Source organism: Trichomycterus rosablanca, chromosome 1 (genome assembly GCF_030014385.1).
Source record: "Trichomycterus rosablanca isolate fTriRos1 chromosome 1, fTriRos1.hap1, whole genome shotgun sequence".
In the NCBI taxonomy this organism is placed as follows: Eukaryota; Metazoa; Chordata; class Actinopteri; order Siluriformes; family Trichomycteridae; genus Trichomycterus; species Trichomycterus rosablanca.
Window position 1 is genome coordinate 33,648,890 of NC_085988.1, and position 20,300 is coordinate 33,669,189.

Sequence of the window (20,300 nt, forward strand, 5' to 3'; positions counted from 1 at the left end):
GATAGTTTGTTTCTTTAGTAAAGTGTGTTGTTATCATTGGCTTGTGGAGTGTCCTTGTTTGGATTAGTGAGGTTAAAGAGATGTGGATAGTGTGTGGGATTTTTGTTGCAGAATAAGGTTATTGAGTATTTGGACAGTGTAAGTAAGATGCTAGCTTGGTGGTGTGGACATTGTTAAAAGGGAGTATACAGAGCAAATTTGCATATACATAGATAAGGCCCTACCTAAGTTACAGTCGTGAAATCGCGTCACGGACCGTAAAATGAGCCGTTTCCGCGAAATATGCAATTTGCTCTGAAACTCAAAATTTAGGGTTTGTGTTTAGCAATTTTACATTTTTCATTTGTGTAGCATATGAAACATGAAGCGCAATATGAGGCGGTCCTAGCAATCATACTGCATCATAATTAAGTGTAACAGACTTTTCTGTGGTGAAGTTTTGCTTACTAAGCTAACAGCCCCAGGCCATTCAAACCAATGGGCTGAGGCAGCATAACCCACTAGCATGCCAGCTAACGTCTCCCTTCGTGTACCAAAAATGGTTAAATTGTCACTGACGAGCCTGAATTTGCAAATAAATTACACTCGTGCACCTTTACATAAATTAAAAATCAATGAGAATGTATTTACATTTGAAAAAAAACGCACTCGCACTCACCCGCCATACAGTATGCCGCTAAAATGCTAGTTATGTCATCGCTAATGAAGCATCGGACGCTCCCTCGTTACTCAGTCAGTTTATCACTAGAATTAAGGCACCTTAGTAGGAAGCATGTTAAGGCATCTAACATCTGTACAGTCTTCTTCATGGGAGCATGCGTAGTAGAGCTGGGCGGTTGCTGAATCACCCAAGTTAATGATTCGAATCTTCGTACTGAATCAAATAATGGTAATTTATTAACTGCCACTGTGGCTGCCTGACTGGGTCAAGTTACCATGGCAATTTGTTGTTGTTATTTGTGTTTAAGTTGTGTTTGTTTTTTGGTGTGTGTAATTTAAAATAAAGTTAAAATACTTCTGTAACCTAATAATATGTCTGTGGATCCTTACAGTTGTAATTTATTTTATTTATTGGACGGGTGGGGGGCGGGACTCAAGTGAAGCGGATCACATTACTGAGTGACTCAGATTAACCCGAGTCCATAAAACGAACTGGATTTACCACCACTAGCACTGCGTAGGATGACGTAAAATGCTCTCTATGTAGAGAGCTCACTAGGTTTTCAAACAGACCCAATGTTTGATGTATGTGTTTATGCACACACACAAAAAAAACAAGCCAGTAAAATATTATGCTTCCAATAATGTGCAGTTTATTTCTTTCTTTATAATCTCATCAAACTCTAAAGACGCTTGATTACATTAGTAATTGGTTAGACAAAACTGAGTTTGTAAAACTCCTAACTAAAGGATGGGGGGGGGGGGGATACGGCTGATACGTTAAGGTAGCTGTACTGTGTATTGTAGCTTCCACTAATTCTATCATTCAATTATGAGTGTTATTTAATGACTGCCGTGAAATGTGGCACTTTTGTTTAAAATTCTGTGAAATCTGTTATTTTTTAAAAAAATCCCCATGAATTTAGTAGGGCCCTATTCATAGAGTATTATGAGCGTGGGTGAGTTTCTGCTAGGTAATGTGGTTGGAAGGCTAAATGGACGAGCCTGCTGGAAGCGCTGATGGTAGGATATGCTGGTGCAGATGGAATGCTGTGATTATTGAAATGCTGCTTGGCTTATTGGAGGCCTTTCATGTGGTAGGAATAATGCAGGTGCTTACATCTGAACCAGATATGAGAGTGTGCTGCCAAAATAGTTTGATATTTGCATTTGTTAGATTTGGGGAGCTGCAGGGTTGGTTGGGAAAAGCTTAAATAAGGAGGGAGAGAAGTAGGGGTGGTTGATTTTAGTATGTGGTGTTTTCGGTGGATTTGAGGGGCGAAGGGTGGGATGAATAGGGGTATAGGTGGTCAATTAGACGTTAGAGGGAGTCTTAGCCATGTCCTCTTTTTCTAAACCTAAGTTACATTATATAAAACTACATAAACTACTTCAAATATAAAGTAACAAAATAAAATTATACAAGGAAAATCTGTTTTTTGATCTTTTTTAAATTTGAGACTACAGTCTATTGTAACCATCAGATGGCAGCACAAGACAGCAACATATCAATGAAAGATCACGAACATGCATATCTATACAAACTTTCTATAAATGCAATGAAAACTGCGTTTTGTTAGTTTACTTAAACCTTTATTTGACGGAGAAAAGGACAAATAAAAGAATTTAGTACAAACACATTTAGAAATTGATGCCTATTACACACTTACCACATGTAATACATGCTGGGACAGAGGCATATTTACCACTCTGCCACATCACCTTTTATTTCAGACATAATTTTGAATCAGTTAGGAATTAAACATGCTAACTGTAGTTTTGCGAGAGGAATGTTTGCCCATTCCTGCTGTGTACAAGACACAAGCTACTCAACAGTCTGTTCTTGCCATTGTCTGATTCTCCTCTTCATGATACGCCACACATTTTAAACAAGAGACATATGGACTGCAGGCAGGCCAGTCAAGCACATGCACTCTATGTTTACAAAGCCACACTGTTGTAAGTTATGCAGAATTAGGCCTGGCATTGTCCAGCTGACATTGTCATGGAGTTCCTGGAAAAATATGTTGTCTTGATGGCAGCATATCTCCAAAATACTAGTATGAGCATCCACATCAATAGTACCTTCACATATATGCAGACTGTGTTAAGTGATTATGGTTTTTTAAAGTACTCCTGAGCCCATGTGGCTAAATTTATCACAGTAGCATCAGTTTCTCATGCAGTGTCGTCTGAGAGCTCAAAGGTCACACATATTTAACAGTGGTTTCCGGCTTTGATCTACATGGACTGTGAACTCTTCAGATTACCTAAATCTTTTCACCATGTTATAAACAGTAGGTGGTAAAAGACCTAAATTATTTGTAATCTTACATTGAGAAATGTTGTTTTTAAACTGATTGTCAGTGCTCACCTGAAGTTTGGCACAAACTGGTGAGCTATGACTTATCACTGCTTGTAAAGATCCTTTGGTGGATCATCCTTTTATACCCAATCATGATTCCCTCACCTGTTACCCATCCACCTGCTTACTGTGCAACATTGTAACTTAAATATTCTATAAAGATTTTACTCTTACTTTGCTTCTGTCTCAACTTTGCTGGAGTATGTTTTATCAAATTGTAAATGTGTTTATATTTACAAAATGCTATAAATTGATCAATGAAAACTATGGACATCTTTTCTTTCTAGTTCTGTCAATTAAATAAAGCTTCAAGAAAATGAACAAATCACATTTTCTTTTTTTATTGTGTTTTACAAAATGTCCCAACTTTTTTGGAAATGGGGTTAGTAAAAGATCTTTCTATTTTTGAGCATTTTGTGCCTCTGTGTCTCTAAGGACACATGATGCAAATGCTACAGGTCTGCCATTTTGCATGCATGCAGCTCCTATTTCACAGGTTAGCATGTCACAGGTAAGCACCACTGGCTCCCTGACAGGTCATTGCAATGTGTTTGCAATGTCACTAAAGTTCAGGATGTACCTGCCAAGATAATTAACCATGCCAGGAAAATGCTGTAGTAAAGTGATGACGGTGCTGGCATTTTAGTGATTGCTGGCGTATTAAAGGGATTGGCTTTTAGGCCTTTGCTTGTAATAAAGTGCCCTAAATAGCCTGCTTGGTCCAGGCGAAATTTGCGCTTGTCTGGGTTTAACCTGAGATTGACCTCTCTTACATGTTTGAGCATTCTTCTCAAGTTGGCATCTTGTTCAGAAACTCAGTGGCCTCTGCTGATGATGTTATCAACAGTACTGGGCATGGTTGTCCTCCAAACAGGTGTTCCATTGAACGCTGTAACACCTTGCTTGCAGGGTTAATGCCAAACAGCATCTGTACAAATCTGTTGTGCCCAGATGGTGTGCTGAACGTCGTCAACTCTGAGGAATTCTCATCAAGACGTGTTTGTCAAAAGAAAGAACACTGTTGCCCCTTTTGTGCTGCTACTTTCTTATTAATGCACATAAAAAGATGAGTTCTAATCCCATTTTTGCCTCCATGTAGAAACTGGTTTGTTAGGGTATGAGTCAAGGATTACACTAACTGGGAACAAGCGGTAAACTTGATTAAGAATTTATTTGTTTATTAGGATGTTAATGTCACTTTGGTTACATTCATAACAGGACAGGTAGTTACAGGTTACACATGATTCATTAGTTCAAGGTCAGTGTCATTCAGAGCTCCTAGGGGAAAACTCACACAGCTAAGGGGAGAACATACAAACACCACACAGAATGAAAAGGGGTTGCTCCACCTTGAAATTAAATACAGGACCTTCTTGCTGTGCTACCCACTGAGCCACGATGCTGACCACTTTATTAAGGAACATAAAAACCTAGTGACCAAAGCTGACATTCAGCAAGTCTTCTTGTGTGATTAAACTATACAGAGCCTAAACACGAAAAGTATGGTGGCCCATAATGAGCAAAGAGAATGATTATTTAGCCAAATAATCCACTGTTTAAAATACATTTTTTATTTTTAGTATGTTTTAGTTACTTTTTGAAACATCCAAACGTATTTTATTTTTGGTTAACAATGTTTTTTATGTTCACTGTGTTCTTCCCACTGTCGACAAGTTTTAAATCGCTACTGGCTTTAGAATTTATTGACTGAAATTAAAACACACAGCATAATACACTGATCAGCCATAACATTAAAACCACCTCCTTGTTTCTACACTCACTGTCCATTTTATCAGCTCCACTTACCACATAAAAGCACTTTGTAGTTCTACAATTACTGACTGTAGTCCATCTGTTTCTCTGCATGTTTTGTTAGCACCCTTTCATTCTGTTCTTCAATGGTCAGGACTCTCCCAGGACCACTACAGAGTAGGTATTATTTGGGTGGTGAATCATTCTCAGCACTGCAGTGACAGTGACATGGTGGTGGTGTGTTAGTGTGTGTTGTGTAGTGCTGGTATGAGTGGATAAAACACAGCAGTGCTGCTGGAGTTTTTAAACACCTCACTGTCACTGCTGGACTGAGAATAGTCCACCAACCAAAAATATATCCAGCCAATAGCGCCCTGTGGGCAGCTTCCTGTGACCACTGATAAAGGTCTAGAAGATGACCAACTCAAAGAGCAGCGCTGCTGTGTCTGATCCACTCATACCAGCACAACACACACTAACAAATTGTCACTGCAGTGCTGAGAATGATCCACCACCTAAATAATACATGCTCAGTGATGGTCCTGGGAGAGTCCTGACCATTGAAGAATAGCATGAAAGGGGGCTAACAAAGCATGCAGAGAAACAGATGAACTACAGTAATTGTAGAACTAAAAAGTGCTTCTATATGGTAAGTGGAGCTGATAAAATGCACAGTGAGTGTAGAAACAAGGAGGTGGTTTTAATGTTATGACTAATCGATGTATGTTTACAGTTTAAATACTTTATAATTACAAATACCACATTGCTTGTTCAAATAGCAAATTGTCTAAATTGTGTGTAGTGCTGCTGGTGTGCAGCTCTCTCTGTACTCCCCCAGTAGGTCGGGCAGTTTGTTGGGGTCTGAGATGGGATTAAAGTGGGGGATGATGCTATTGAATTTAGAGAAAATTTTTTGGTGGTATTTAGTGCATTTACTAAGGAAGTGCAGGTCTGTTTTTACTGTATTGCTTGTAAAATGATAACATGCTCAGGTCGCACTCTTTAAGATCTTTAAGCTCTTTTCTGTATGTACGCACACACACACACAAAACAAAATGTATTATTATTTGTTTTACTTCTTACATATAATAGTTACTGTTATTATTGTGGGCGGTGTGGTGGCTAAGTGGGTAGCACTGTCGCCTCACAGCAATAAGGTCCTGGGTTCGATCCCCAGGTGAGGTGGTCCAGGTCCTTTTGTGTGGAGTTTGCATGTTCTCCCTGTGTCTGCATGGGTTTCCTCCAGGAACTCCGGTTTCCTTCCACAGTCCAAAAACATGCAGTCAGGTTAATTGGAGACACTGAATTGCCCTATAGGTGAATGGGTGTATGTGTGTGTTTGTGTGTCTGCCCTGCGATGGACTGGCCTCCAGGGTGTTACTGTGTGCCTTGCGCCCATTGAAAAGCTGGGATAGGCTCTAGCACACCCCGTGACCCTGATAAGGATAAGAGTGAGTGAGCATTATTATTGTTACATTTTTACTCTTTTACTATTAAATTATTATTATTATTGTTATTGTTATTATTATTTAAGCTACTTTTGTGAGCAAGACTATGACAAACTGCCCCACCTACTGTGAAAGTACAGAGAGAACAGTAAAGCTAGCAGTACAACACACACACACCCACACACCTGCCATAGGTGACGAACAGTGGGTGACAATGTCACACACATACATGCACACGCCCCTACCCATGCAAGCACGCACACCTATGCATGCACGTACATGCACACACATTACGTATTGCACTCATGCACATGTTAGTTATTATGGTTACTATTGTTTTATTGTTGTTACTATGCCACCATTATTTATGTATTTTTTGTTAAATCTGTAACCAAGCGTACTTATGTCCATATTTGTCATGCCAAAAAAAGCTAACTGAATTAAATTAAACTGAGAGAGAAAAGAGTGTGTGTGTGTGTGTGTGTGTGTGTGTGTTTGTGGAAATGCTGCCTACCAGGAATCTTAGTCATATATAAACAGGTGTGGTAGCCTTGGGCATAAGGCTAAAGCAGAATGACTGGAATTTCAGGAATGTCGCAACACACAAGAAAGTTGATATAATCTCATTAACAGTCATTTAAAAAATGCCTCATTGCCTTTATGGGATCAAAAGAATCGTGTTATAAACATAGACAAAAGACAAAAATAGAAGAAAGTTAGTTTTTATTTTTCTTGCCAGTGAAACATTTCATGACAAAATGATTCAACTGTTCCCAATTTTAAACGCTTTTTAAACAAATCTTGTCTTAAAACACACAGTGGATCACCATGGGCTGTGTTCAGTTATGTGTGCGTAGTGCTAAAGTAATACTGAAATTCACACCTTGTCATCCAGAAGCCAGTCGTACATCTGAAATTAATCATTGCTCAGACACTTGCTCATGGCTTGTGTGCTATAAACACTGAGGTGTCTCTGTTATTCATAGTTTACAGTTTAAACTTAATAGGCTTTATCTGTTGATAGATTGAAGATCTATTGTCCCACAATATTAGGTCCAGTACTGCTATCTGAGGCGACATGGTGGCTAAATGGGTGGCACTGTTGCCTCACAGCAAGAAGGTCCTGGGTTCAATCCCCAGGTCGGGTCCGGGTCCTTTCTGTTTGCATGTTCCCCCCATGTCTGCGTGGGTTTTCTGTAGGTGCTCCGGTTTCCTCCTACAGCCCAAAGACATGCAAGTGAGGTAAATTGGAGATACTAAATTATCCATGACTGTGTTTGATATAACCTTGTGAACTGATGAACTTTGTGTAATGAGTAACTACCGTTTCTTTCATGAATGTAACCAAAGTGTAAAACATGACGTTAAAATTCTAAGAAACATACTAACAAAAAAAATGCTATCTGACACTGGTAGACACAAAATTTCAGCATTAAATATTGTAAAGTTAAATCATGTTAAGGTTAATGTACAATTTAAATTAGTAATATAAAAAATAGAGTTTTAAAATAAGTCAATGAAGACAAGAATTGAATATTGTACTCTGTACATTTTTGTCAGCACAGAATAAATAATCTAATTGCTTTTCCTGTCCTTTTCTGTATATTTCCTTTGTCATGAACAATGTTTTACTCATGACTATTCTCAATATTTGATCTAAACACACACACACACACACACACACACACACACACACACACACACACACACATCATATACCTAGTCGCATTAACTACTAAACATCAGTGCCATTACCAAAGATGTTATCTAGTAGATATATTTTAAACAAGCGACAGTTTAAATGTATATTAGTAGGTTCGTTCATTTTATGACTTTTGCAAAGGGACTAAAAAAGCTACTGTAAAAAAAAGATTCAGTCTGTATTTGTAAGTGGAATAAAACAGTAACAACATTAGCTGAAATAATATGGTCAGCTGTGTTCTACCTCAAGATTAGTGCTTGTTGCTTTGAATCCTAGTCATGCTTAAAAGAAAATGTACATTGTGTGTTTGTTTGTATGTTTATTAGGATTTTAACGTCATGTTTTACACTTTGGTTACATTCATGACAGGAACGGTACTTACTCATTACACAAGATTCATCAGTTCACAAGTTTATATCGAACACAGTCATGGACAATTTAGTGTCTTCAGTTCACCTCACTTGCATGTCTTTGGACTGTGGTAGGAAACCGGAGCTCCCGGAGGAAACCCACATAGACACGGGGAGAACATGCAAACTGTACACAGAAAGGACCCGTACCACCCCACCTGGGGATCAAACCCAGGACCTTCTTGCAGAAGATTTACATAGTTAATCCACTTAACAGTCTGTTTACATCAGACCAATGGCTTTAAAAACAAATATTTGCAAGTGATATTTAATTTTCTGCCAGGGATTCATTACTTCACACAGCTTTGCTTTTTCAAGATACAGCATTTCACAATAAGCAGGTAAATTGGTAACAGGTGAGAGAATCATGATTGGGTTTAAACAAGGATCCACTAAAGGATCAGTCTTTATAAGCAGTGATGGGTTGTGTTTCAGTTCAAAAAGAATATTTCTTAATGCATTAATTCATTCTTTCAACATCTACATAATATTGTTAAAATATTCAGGGAATCTGGGGAGATGTCAGTCCATTTAGGTCAAAGCTGGAAACCACTGTTGAGTGTGCATGACCTTTGAGCTCTCAGTTGGCATTGCATGAGAAACTGTAATGCTAATGTTATAAATATAGACACATGGACAGTCGACCATTGCGTCAACATCAAGAAATGCAATCTGTGGACAGTGGAGATGTGTGTTATGGTCAGATGAGTCTATGATTCAGCTCATTTTGGGTAAAGAAAACAAGACGTTAAGTTTTCTGTGCCAAAGATTAAAAGGACCATACAGAGTGTTATCAGTGAAAGGTGCAAAAGCCAACATCTATCATGGCATGGGTGACCTGCATGTGTGAAGGTACTACTAACACAAAGACAGATATGCAGATTTTAGAGGCACATGCTGACATTATAAAACGTTGACCACGTTGATAGGAAAGGTGATGAAACACAGGGGTAAATATATATATATACAGGTGCTGGTCATAAAATTAGAATATCATCAAGTTTTATTTCAGTAATTCCATTCAAAAAGTGAAACTTGTGTATTATATTCATTCATTACACACAGACTGATATATTTCAAATGTTTATTTCTTTTAATGTTGATGATTATAACTGACAACTAATGAAAACCCCAAATTCAGTATCTCAGAAAATTAGAATATAGTGACAAGGTACAATATTGAAGACACCTGGTGCCACACTCTAATCAGCTAATTAACTCAAAACAGTCTAGTTCTGTAGGCTACACAATCATGGGGAAGACTGCTGGCTTGACAGTTGTCCAGAAGACGACCATTGACACCTTGCACAAGGAGGGCAAGACACAAAAGGTCATTGCTAAATAGGCTGGCTGTTCACAGAGCTCTGTGTCCAAGCACATTAATAGAGAGGCTAAGGGAAGGAAAAGATGTGGTAGAAAAAAAGTGTACAAGCAATAGGGATAACCGCACCCTGGAGAGGATTGTGAAACAAAACCCATTCAAAAATGTGGGGGAGATTCACAAAGAGTGGACTGTAGCTGGAGTCAGTGCTTCAAGAACCACCATGCACAGACGGATGCAAGACATGGGTTTCAGCTGTCGCATTCCTTGCGTCAAGCCACTCTTGAACAAGAGACAGCATCAGAAGCGTCTCGCCTGGGCTAAAGACAAAAAGGACTGCTGAGTGGTCCAAAGTTATGTTCTCTGATGAAAGTAAATTTTGCATTACCTTTGGAAATCAAGGTCCCAGAGTCTGGAGGAAGAGAGGAGAGGCACGTTGCTTGAGGTCCAGTGTAAAGTTTCCACAGTCAGTGATGGTTTGGAGTGCCATGTCATCTGCTGGTGTTGGTCCACTGTGTTTTCTGAGGTCCAAGGTCAACGCAGCCGTCTACCAGGAAGTTTTAGAGCACTTCATGCTTCTTGCTGCTGACCAACTTTATGCAGATGCAGATTTCATTTTCCAACAGGACTTGGCACCTGCACACAGTGCCAAAGCTACCAGTACCTGGTTTAAGGACCATGGTATCCCTGTTCTTAATTGGCCAGCAAACTCGCCTGACCTTAACCCCATAGAAAATCTATGGGGTATTGTGAAGAGGAAGATGTGATACGCCAGACCCAACAATTCAGAAGAGCTGAAGGCCACTATCAGAGCAACCTGGGCTCTCATAACACCTGAGCAGTGCCACAGACTGATGGACTCCATGCCACGCCGCATTGCTGCAGTAATCCAGGAAAAAGGAGCCCCAGCTAAGTATTGAGTGCTGTACATGCTCATACTTTTCAGTTGGCCAACATTTCTAAAAATCCTTTTTTTGTATTGGTCTTAAGTAATATTCTAATTTTCTGAGATACTGAATTTGGGGTTTTCATTAGTTGTCAGTTATAATCATCAACATTAAAAGAAATAAACATTTGAAATATTTCAGTCTGTGTGTAATGAATGAATATAATATACAAGTTTCACTTTTTGAATGGAATTACTGAAATAAATCAACTTTTTCATGATATTCTAATTTTATGACCTGCACCTGTGTATATATATATATATATATATATATATATATATCCCAGACTTTTTGATGTGTGTTGCAAGCACTCACTCGCTCACTCACTTTCTTAACCACTTATCCAATTAGGGTCACAGGGGGTGCTAAAGCCTATCCCAGCTTTTCAATGGGCGCAAGGCACACAGTAACACCCTGGATGGGGCGCCAGTCCATTGCAGGGCAGACATACACTCACACATACACACACCCATTCACCTATAGGGCAATTCAGTGTCTCCGATTAACCTGACTGCATGGTTTTGGACTGTGGGAGGAAACCAGAGCTCCCGGAGGAAACCCACACAGACACGGGGTAAACATGCAAACTCCGCACAGAAAGGACCCGGATCGCCCCGCCTGGGGATCGAACCCAGGACCTTCTTGCTGTGAGGCAACAGTGCTACCCACCGAGCCACCGTGCTGCTGTGTTGCAAGCATTACAATCTAAATGGTATTATATGTACAAAATACAATGAACCTGATCAGTAAAACACTGAAAATCTTTCTACATTTCTACATTTATCAGTTACATAAAGATTCAAGAGAATTAACCATTCACAGATTCATTTTTTATTACTTTTTACAGAATGAAATATAATTTCTGAAAATGGGGTTTGTACTAGTATGCATTGGGTTGGACCAGAAGGCTCAGCATTCCCTCTAAAAAGAAAGAGGGAGGTATGGAAATTAAACAGAGGGTGGGGTGGTTTCAAGACATAAAGGAAAAAACCTGGAGGCATTATGATGGATTTACACTACATGGCAGAAACACGTAGGAAACATGTTTAACATGCCATTTCAAAACCATTGGCATTTATACAACGTTGGAATCTTATTACTGCTTCTACTTTTCTGGGAAGTCTTCTAATCTTCTAGATCTCAGAAAATCATTGTAGATTCACTTTTATTTAGTCACAAGAGCTTTACTAAGGACAGGCTCTGATGTTTGGTACATTCAAAAATATGTTATGCGCTGATAAAATAAAAAAAACGTTCTTTTCTAAACTGCTGCCACAACGCTGGAAGAACAATATTCTGAAGAATGTGACTCTTAGCTTTTAGGATTTTCTTTCACAGGAACAAGGCTATCCAGTCCAAACCACAAATATACTGTAGTTCCAGTGCAAAACGTTCCTGTTGGGACAGTGTTGGCCAACTGTTGTCCTGGCATCTGCATATCTGAAAATTTTTCATGCACACACTGTTACTGGTCCAGAGTCCTACAATGGTGTGCTTTACACCTTTTGCTATACACCATGCATAAAGTGTAATACTACTCATGATAACCAAATTAATCAAGCTCCTGTGGTACAGTTGTTGTGCTGATGTTGCTTCCAAAGGTAATTTGATACTCAGTAGCCACTATAACAATCACAAACATAATAATAATTTATGCACTTCAGCATTCAGCAGTAAGCAGCATGTCTTTAAGCTTACATGGCTTACACTTCACAGCTGAGTTGCTGTTGCTTCTTAACTGTACCACAGCACAAAAACAGCTATTCAGCAAAGCAGATCTAGAAGGGCAGAAATAAAATAAAGTAATTTGTTGGAAAGGTGGCGTTTTACAACACTGCCAGTCACTGAGCTATCCAGTACGAGCCTTTCTACTTCCAGTGTTTGTCTTTGGATATTGTAAGGCTTAATGGTTGGTTTAATAAACCTATTAACAATGTGTGTGGCTTAAATAGTAATTCACTAGTTAGATAAACTGTTCAAAATGGCAGCATGCTTTTCAAAATAAAAGTTCAATGCACTAAATTCAGAACATCCCTTTATTTTTGAACATGGCAATCCATGACACTTTAATTTTTTACAGTGAGAAGAAACAGACACAGAAGTAATAGCTTTTTTTTGTTTTTACTATTGCTTAAGACATTTAGGCATACAAGGCAGTGTATGTTATTCATAAAGGATAACCTGAACAAAGACTTTGGCAAACAAACACACCTTTGTCACTCTCCTAATATAAAAAATATCCATAATCATAGAAACATGAACATAATTAGATTTGAAAAAAAAAATGTAAAAAAAAAAAACACATACCGTGATTTCATACACACCAAGTTAAATACACACCTACACCAAGCAAACATTTCGCTTACAAAACAAAAATGTTCTATAGTAAAACATGGTCTTGAAAAAGCTCTGGACATCTAGTAGCTGTAGAATTCTACAGAATTTTACAATATCTGACATGCCACTGCCTAAAATCTAAAATGAATTACTTTCATAATAATGTGCCCACAAAGTCAGAAATATTCATATTACTTATGTCAAATAATAAATTCTAATTAGAAAAATGTACAGAATACATCAGTATGGATAAAGTTTGAATGAAATAAAAAGCAACAATTTACATTCAGACATTCGCATGAAATTATTCACCATGTCAGGTTTAATACAACACTATTAAAATACAGAAGGGTCTACATTCTGTAACCAGGTACAAGAACAATGTATTGCTAGGTTAGCCTATTCATAAGCGGTGTCTCAAATTGCATATTTGCATAGTTTTGAAGCAAACTGAATTCACAGTGGGGAAAAAAGAAATGACAATTAGTACACCTGTATGATAGCTGTATAATGTACTACAACCACAATAAAGTGTGGGTGGTGCAGCTAATGGTCACAGTCTGTTCTTTGTGACAAATGAAAATGGTCAAATAACAGGCTGTGGTTTGATCAGATGTTTTAATATCCAAAATACCAGAATGAAGATATTAACAGCTAAAATCTCAGAATAATGACATTAGAATTAGAATGATGCAGATTAAATTAAACAGTCTGATTTATAAAAGCTTAAATAATTTCAAAAACAGATATGTGACAAGACAATAATCTGATGCACATTTTTGCAACATTAAGCACGACCTGCTAAACAATATTGCAAAATGTATACAAAAAGACTTGCATACAAGTGACTTAAAGACTTTCTACATGATGTTTTGTAAACCATCAACATGATTGAATGTTAAAGGCTAGAATAATGTCAAAGTATTTCATTTTTGAATGTCCTACCCACACCACATAGTTACTGAAAACAGTTAGCATGTACATTTTTTCTCCACCTTCTTTGGTCATTTTGTATTAGCTGTGAATTAGCCACAATATTGCAACTGTTGTGCTTTTTGTTATATTGTATATGTAAATCATTACTCATCTTAGTAAATCATAGGGTCATAAGGTATGGTTTAAGAACACAGTGCATATTGCTCAATTTGAGATATTAAAAATAAAACAGCACCAATCATAAAACAGTATGGCATTTCAGAATATAATGTGTAAATGTTGTGAGCTAAACAGATATTGAATATATAGTATAGAACATCATAGATAAATATGGAATGCACTTTCATTCTGTATACAGTATAAAATATGTATGAAGTATACCCTCTGTAAACTATTTTACATCCTGCCTACATTTTTGCTACTGTCTGATAAATTCCACAACCATTACACCTGAATATATTTTAGGACGTGTAAAAAATCTTACTATTCATATCTATTAAGTACATTAATTCACTAGCCTGCCATTATTGGCAGTTTCCCTGTTCTGAGAAAAGTTAGACGAGTTTTGCATGCTGCTGAGAGTGGCCAGTGAAACCCATGGCCAAATTTCCCTGAAACTTAAAAAAATAAATCGGCCTATAGAAATTGAATTAAGGTGCACAGTCCATCAATAAAGTACAGTATCATAATCAGATTCTTCAACTCCACTGTCAGCTTGTGTCATTGAATTGCATGCATCATCATTTCCATGCATTGGGGCAGCATGGGTGAAGATAGCCAGCCATCTGAAATATTCAGCTTCAGGCTGTTCTCTTTATCACTACCTATTTACATATCCAAAGCTACATCCGGATAGGTCGTCTCATTTTAGAAGGTCGGATCGGTAAAGTCCTCCTTCTGGAATCCTTTCTATAAGCAGAAAAAACAAAAGGGTGTCTGAACATACTTAAACATTGTACAGAAAAATGCACATATAGAGTAGTGAAACATCATGACACTGTGAGTGTGATCAAAGAACAGCCGTTTCAGGAATTACTATAGCGGTGTTAATAGTTAACAGACACATACTAATGCAAGCATGGAACAAAATGGAGGTTTGAAAGCAAATCCTTCTTTCGAGATACAAGCTATCTTAGCAAAATCATATAAGACAAGTTTGGCAACATATCGTGACCTTAACATATCAGGGCAAATGGTAATCATGCAACATTTAAAACTGGGTTTTTCTTTCCTTTTTTTTACTTTTCACAAAGGCAGGTTTGTAAAATGGAGGCATTCTGTGGTGTGTTAGGACATGCTGCTGAGGAAATCACCTGACACGCCTGGGGTAAGGCTCCACCCACACTTGCCGAAGCAGAACCACATTTGAGCACACCCTGTGTACGTTTTTGTGCGACTGTACGCCCTTTTTAAAACCAGTCTTTGTAACACTTAAAAATGCCTGCAGGCCAGGGTGGGGTCATGGCTTTAAGATGTAGTACTATAAACCGAGACAAACAGTCCCTCAGTAAACACTGAGGGAGGAGCATTCTGAAATGCCAGTAACAGTGTCTTGTGTGAAGCCCTGTGGCAGTAACGAGGTAATATGACTGGTTACAGGTACTGCAAGCTAGTTCTGTGAAAGTTGCAGAAGAGAACTTGGCTCCATTCACCAGTATGTACATTTAAAAGCAAAGCACTAAGGCTGATTATAGCATTATAATTGCACTAATCTGTTAGTCTAGTACAGGGGTGTCAAACTCATTTTCACCGAGGGCCACATCAGCATTATGGTGGCCCTCAAAGGGCCGATTGTAACGTATCCTGCTGTGATTGCAGTCTGTTGTTTTTCTTGGAGGCCGAATTCTGCATTTATAATGTCCTACTTTACCACAGACATGGCCTCATAACACAAGAGACGCACCGGTTTCTCTTCCTGAAGCACAAACTTGTTTTCACTTTCATTAAATTTCCTCCTTATGCTTAATTTTCTTACTTATCTTCTTGAACATTTTAGGATCATGTGTCAATATGTGTAACATCATCTACTGGCGGGATGTGTCACTTTGCAGGTCACAAAATCAGCATGCATTTTGAAAAATGCAGTTTGTTTAGGATTTTACAGTGTATTTTTAAGACAATTGTTCTGCCCTCACTAATAGTTTATCCCCCTTTCCCAGCTAGACAGACAGACAGACAGACAGACAGACAGACAGACAGACAGCTCCCTTCAGAATACAGTTGGTTTATTTGCTCGCCAGCTGTGTGATACACTGTGTGCATCAAAATGAAGTAAAAATACAATAAAAACAATAAAGAACTTAATACAGTAAAGGCACACAGCTGTAGTCAAGTGTTACATCTGGTACAATATGAGATTTAACCAAACGTAAAATAACGCTAACGAGTTAAAAATTGTGTGTAAAGATACTAATTGCTATAGTAACGGTAACAACAGTATTTAATTACGGTAAATTTGTAACTAAAACGCTGTGATATACTCACTAAACATTTACTAACAACTGAGAATATAAACGCCACTACTTACAGACGATGCTTTGGTATTATACTGAAAGATAATTATTTGTATTTATTTATTATTGTTTACATTACTGACTACGCTACTGACTACGCTAGTCACATGGCTTCTTAGCGAAGGTTAAAGTTAGTTGCCATGACTACGATGTCACGGTTGTCTCTTAAAGGCGCAGGAGTCCCGTTAAATTATAAGCTCGTCTCTGTAACGACTCGAACCATCACAACAATCATACAGTCGTTAAACCTCTCGCGGGCAACATAAAATGACGTGGCGGGCCGGATCTGGCCCGCGGGCCGTGAGTTTGACACCCCTGGTCTAGTACATAAAAAACACTAATACAAAATATAGCCAAAAGTATTTAGATGCTTCAAATTTGGGAAAGCCCCTTTACCAGCATGACTTTGCTTCTGTGCACAAAGTGAGACCCATAAAGACAAGCTTTAATAAGTCTGTTGTAGGGAAACTCCAGTGGCCTGCACAGAGCCACAGAGCTGAGAGTGAAGAAGGCCTTTCTGTTCAGAATCGGTTGGCACGGTGGCTCAGTGGGTAACACGGTCACCTCAAATCATCTGCATATTTGATTTGGCATAGTTTCTAGACTGGATGCCCTTCCTGATGCAACCCTCCTAATTATTTGGGCTTGGGACCAGCACAAAGGGTGCACTGAGGTGTCTTTCCAAATAGCTAGGCCCTCTGTATTTGTAGGCCACCCTGGGATTTGAAGCCTTGAAACTCAAGCAATGCTGATATTAGCAGCATGGCTCTTACCATTATGCTTCATGAGCTCACACTTTAATTAATTAATTTATTAGGATTTTAACGTCATGTTTGACACACTTTGTTTAGATTCATGACAGGACAGGTAGTTACTCGTTACATAAGATTCCTCAGTTTACAAGTTTTGATGTCAAACACAGTCATGGACAATTTAGTATCTCCAATTCACCTCACTTGCATGTCTTTGGACTGTGGGAGGAAATCGGAAGAAACCCACCCAGACACGGAGAGAACATGCAAACCCCACACAGAAAGGATCCGGACTGCTCCACCTGGGGATCAAACCCAGGACCTTCTTGCTGTGATGCGACAGTGCTACCCATAAAGCCACTTCAAGACAATTATATGACAACAGGGCAGACTCACATACAAATAACATCTAACCATTTTTTTCAACCAGTGGAAATATGACATGCATTTAATATGCTGATAAAATGTTTTTAAGCTTCACTGTGTAACTTTTTTAAAGGTTAAATAAGTCAAAATCATCTAAAAGTATGCACTAGCACACACATTAGCACAAGGTTAAGGGTATATGATTAAATTTCACACATATTTATCTGATTTATACATTTGGATATACATGCATACCTTTGAATATGCATTTGCTAAAGGCATATAGAGTATGATATGGCAAACATTTAATTACCTTTTTGTACTCTTTTTGTAGTTTCTTATATTGGTACATGTTGGAGAGAACTGTAGCTGCTGCCTTGGATTGATTCTGTCTGCTATGAAAAAAACACTATGATGAAAAATGGATCCATATGGAGAGGCTCTATAAAGACTACAATCCACTAAACCTGTAATCTTATCTGTAGACATCTTTCATTATCACTCATTCATATCATTATCAAATACCTGGCATCGCGGAAATTCTTGATGTTCACCAGCTTGGGCAGTCCATCAAAATAGGCTATGTCCCGTGCAGCCACCTCGCTACAGGTCACAAGGTTGTTAAGGGCACCGCAGATATTGACAACCACATCAGGAGAAGGAAACTTTTGATTGCCTTCAGTTGGCAGTATGGATACCAAGTGTGACACCACCTTAGGAGCTAAAGCAGTAAAGACAGAAAACAAAGGTCAAAACACTTCTAGTATATGCCCCCTTTCTGACCTTTGTGGGTTCTTTAAACAGGAGCCGGACTTACCAATTTGGCCCTTGTCCTTGGCATGACGAGACAGGTTTCTGAGGAAGCCAGCAAGAGTGCGCAGTTCTGAATCGCTGTTTGTTTTGAGATGATCCACAATCGTCGGTAACATGTGTTCCTGTTCTAAGGCAACACGGCTCAGGATGGATGCCCACTAAATATGTGAAAAAGGAAACAGATGACTTAGTCAGAAATGCACTATATGCCGTCACCTCTTGCATGATGAACTAGTTACATTCTATTTTTTTTCATGCGTTTTCTCCCCATTTTCCACCCGATTTAGTGCACTCAATTTCAGTCTTCTGCTGCTACCAGAGATACCAGATTGCATCCAATGAGAGCACGTCGCTGTACACGCCTCTTTCGACACGTGCACAGCCCTCCTCTTCTCGCCCATGCATTCTGCATAGGCCAATCAGGGTCCTTACACAGCATATGAAGACCCACCCACCCACACATAGTCCAGCCCCCACCCTGCAGATACGGTGGCCAATTAGTATCTGCAGCAGGCACTGTCAATTATGCCCTCCAGATGGCACCCAGCCGACCGGAGGCAACACAGAGTTTCGAACCGGGGAGTTCGAAACTCTGTGCAAGCGGAATATCCGGCTGCGCCACCTGGGCGTCTGAACTAGTTACATTCTAAACTAGTTGCATACACACTATATGACTATATGTGCTACATCCAAATAGATTCATAATGAAATATATTGCACATTTGTCTAGGAATATGTCTACTTGTGTATCTTTTTCTGGATAATCCCATTTCCTCAAATCCTAATTGTCTCTGACAGTAAATGAAGGGAGAGGGGGGCTTTTATGGATTGTTGCCCTGTGTAGTGTTTCTGAGTAGGCTTCAGAGCCACTGTAATTTTGATTAGCATAAGGCAGTTACTAAAGATAAATAAATTATCATAACTAGATCTGAATTCCCACAGTTACTCAAAAATAACTGAGGTCTCTAAGATCTGGGTTGGAATCTTAGAGGTGCTGTCGGCCGCAGGGGCATCCACACAGACATAATTGGCTATGACTGAGGGGGAAATGGCCAAAGCCTTGCGACAGATTGGTGCCCTGTCCAGGGTATTCCTGCCTTGTAGGAAGTAAGTATTTCCTGGATAAAACCAAACCCGCTGCAACCCTGATAAGGATAAAGGGGTTAATAAAAATATGAAAAAAAAAAAAAAAGAGAAAAAAAAAACATGTAGTCAGCATTGAGACATCACATTGCTAAATAGGCTGTGTTTTTTAATTTTATAATGGAAATGAGCATTTGAACATGTCTGGGCTTAAATATTAAACAGATTTCACTGATAAAAACTTTTTGTTGTAACAGACATTATGGGTTTTATGGGTTTAGCTTATCAACGTGGTGCTTAGCCAACGCTTTGGCAAAACATAATAAACGAAGGTGTTTGTGAGGTCAACTGCACTTTCTTACTACTGCAATTTCTACTAGAAGTCAAATCCAAACAAATCATGCTGGCTCTGTTAAAATGCCTAAAATTAACTGCTATGATACCAAACTAAAGTCAAATTCAGCTCCATTACAGCTGATTTGTTTGAATTTAGATTTAGACTGATTAATTTAGACTGATTAAGATCTTCACTGATTCACTGATTCTCACGTACTTAATTGTTTGCAAAAGCACTTTAAAACTCAGTGGTAGACTGACTTAGATATTCCTAATAAAGCATGTGCTTTTTATAGTAACATATCACTGAAAGAACCTTACATTTATTTTATTTTATTTATTTTTTTCAGATTTGGCTTATAGTGGGTGAGTCCAGACTGGAAACACTGGCACAAATACTTGTGGACAGAGCACACTTTTATAATCATAGCCATGTCAATGCATGCAAGTCTAATATTTAATAGAGACAGGAAAAAAGTGATGGAGGACAGATTCTGTGTTCATAAGAATATTATGTTTAAGTGAAGCCTATTAAATCACTTGTAATCAAATATGCATG

The 20,300-nt window shown here is 38.6% G+C and overlaps 1 protein-coding gene across 2 annotated transcripts in view; it reads right to left on the reverse strand.

Moving 5' to 3' along the window:
* Positions 1-12,627: 12,627 nt before the first annotated feature.
* Positions 12,628-20,300, reverse strand: part of pkp3a (plakophilin 3a) — a 29,248-nt gene continuing 21,575 nt past the window's right edge. For both annotated transcript variants that reach the window (XM_063001993.1, XM_063001985.1), the window contains 4 exons: positions 18,327-18,480; positions 18,035-18,230; positions 17,823-17,904; positions 12,628-14,787 (listed from right to left, as the gene is read on the reverse strand). In XM_063001993.1, the coding sequence (XP_062858063.1) occupies positions 14,746-14,787; positions 17,823-17,904; positions 18,035-18,230; positions 18,327-18,480 (474 nt within the window). In that variant the 3' untranslated portion in view covers positions 12,628-14,745. The remainder of the gene's footprint in view (positions 14,788-17,822; positions 17,905-18,034; positions 18,231-18,326; positions 18,481-20,300) is intronic.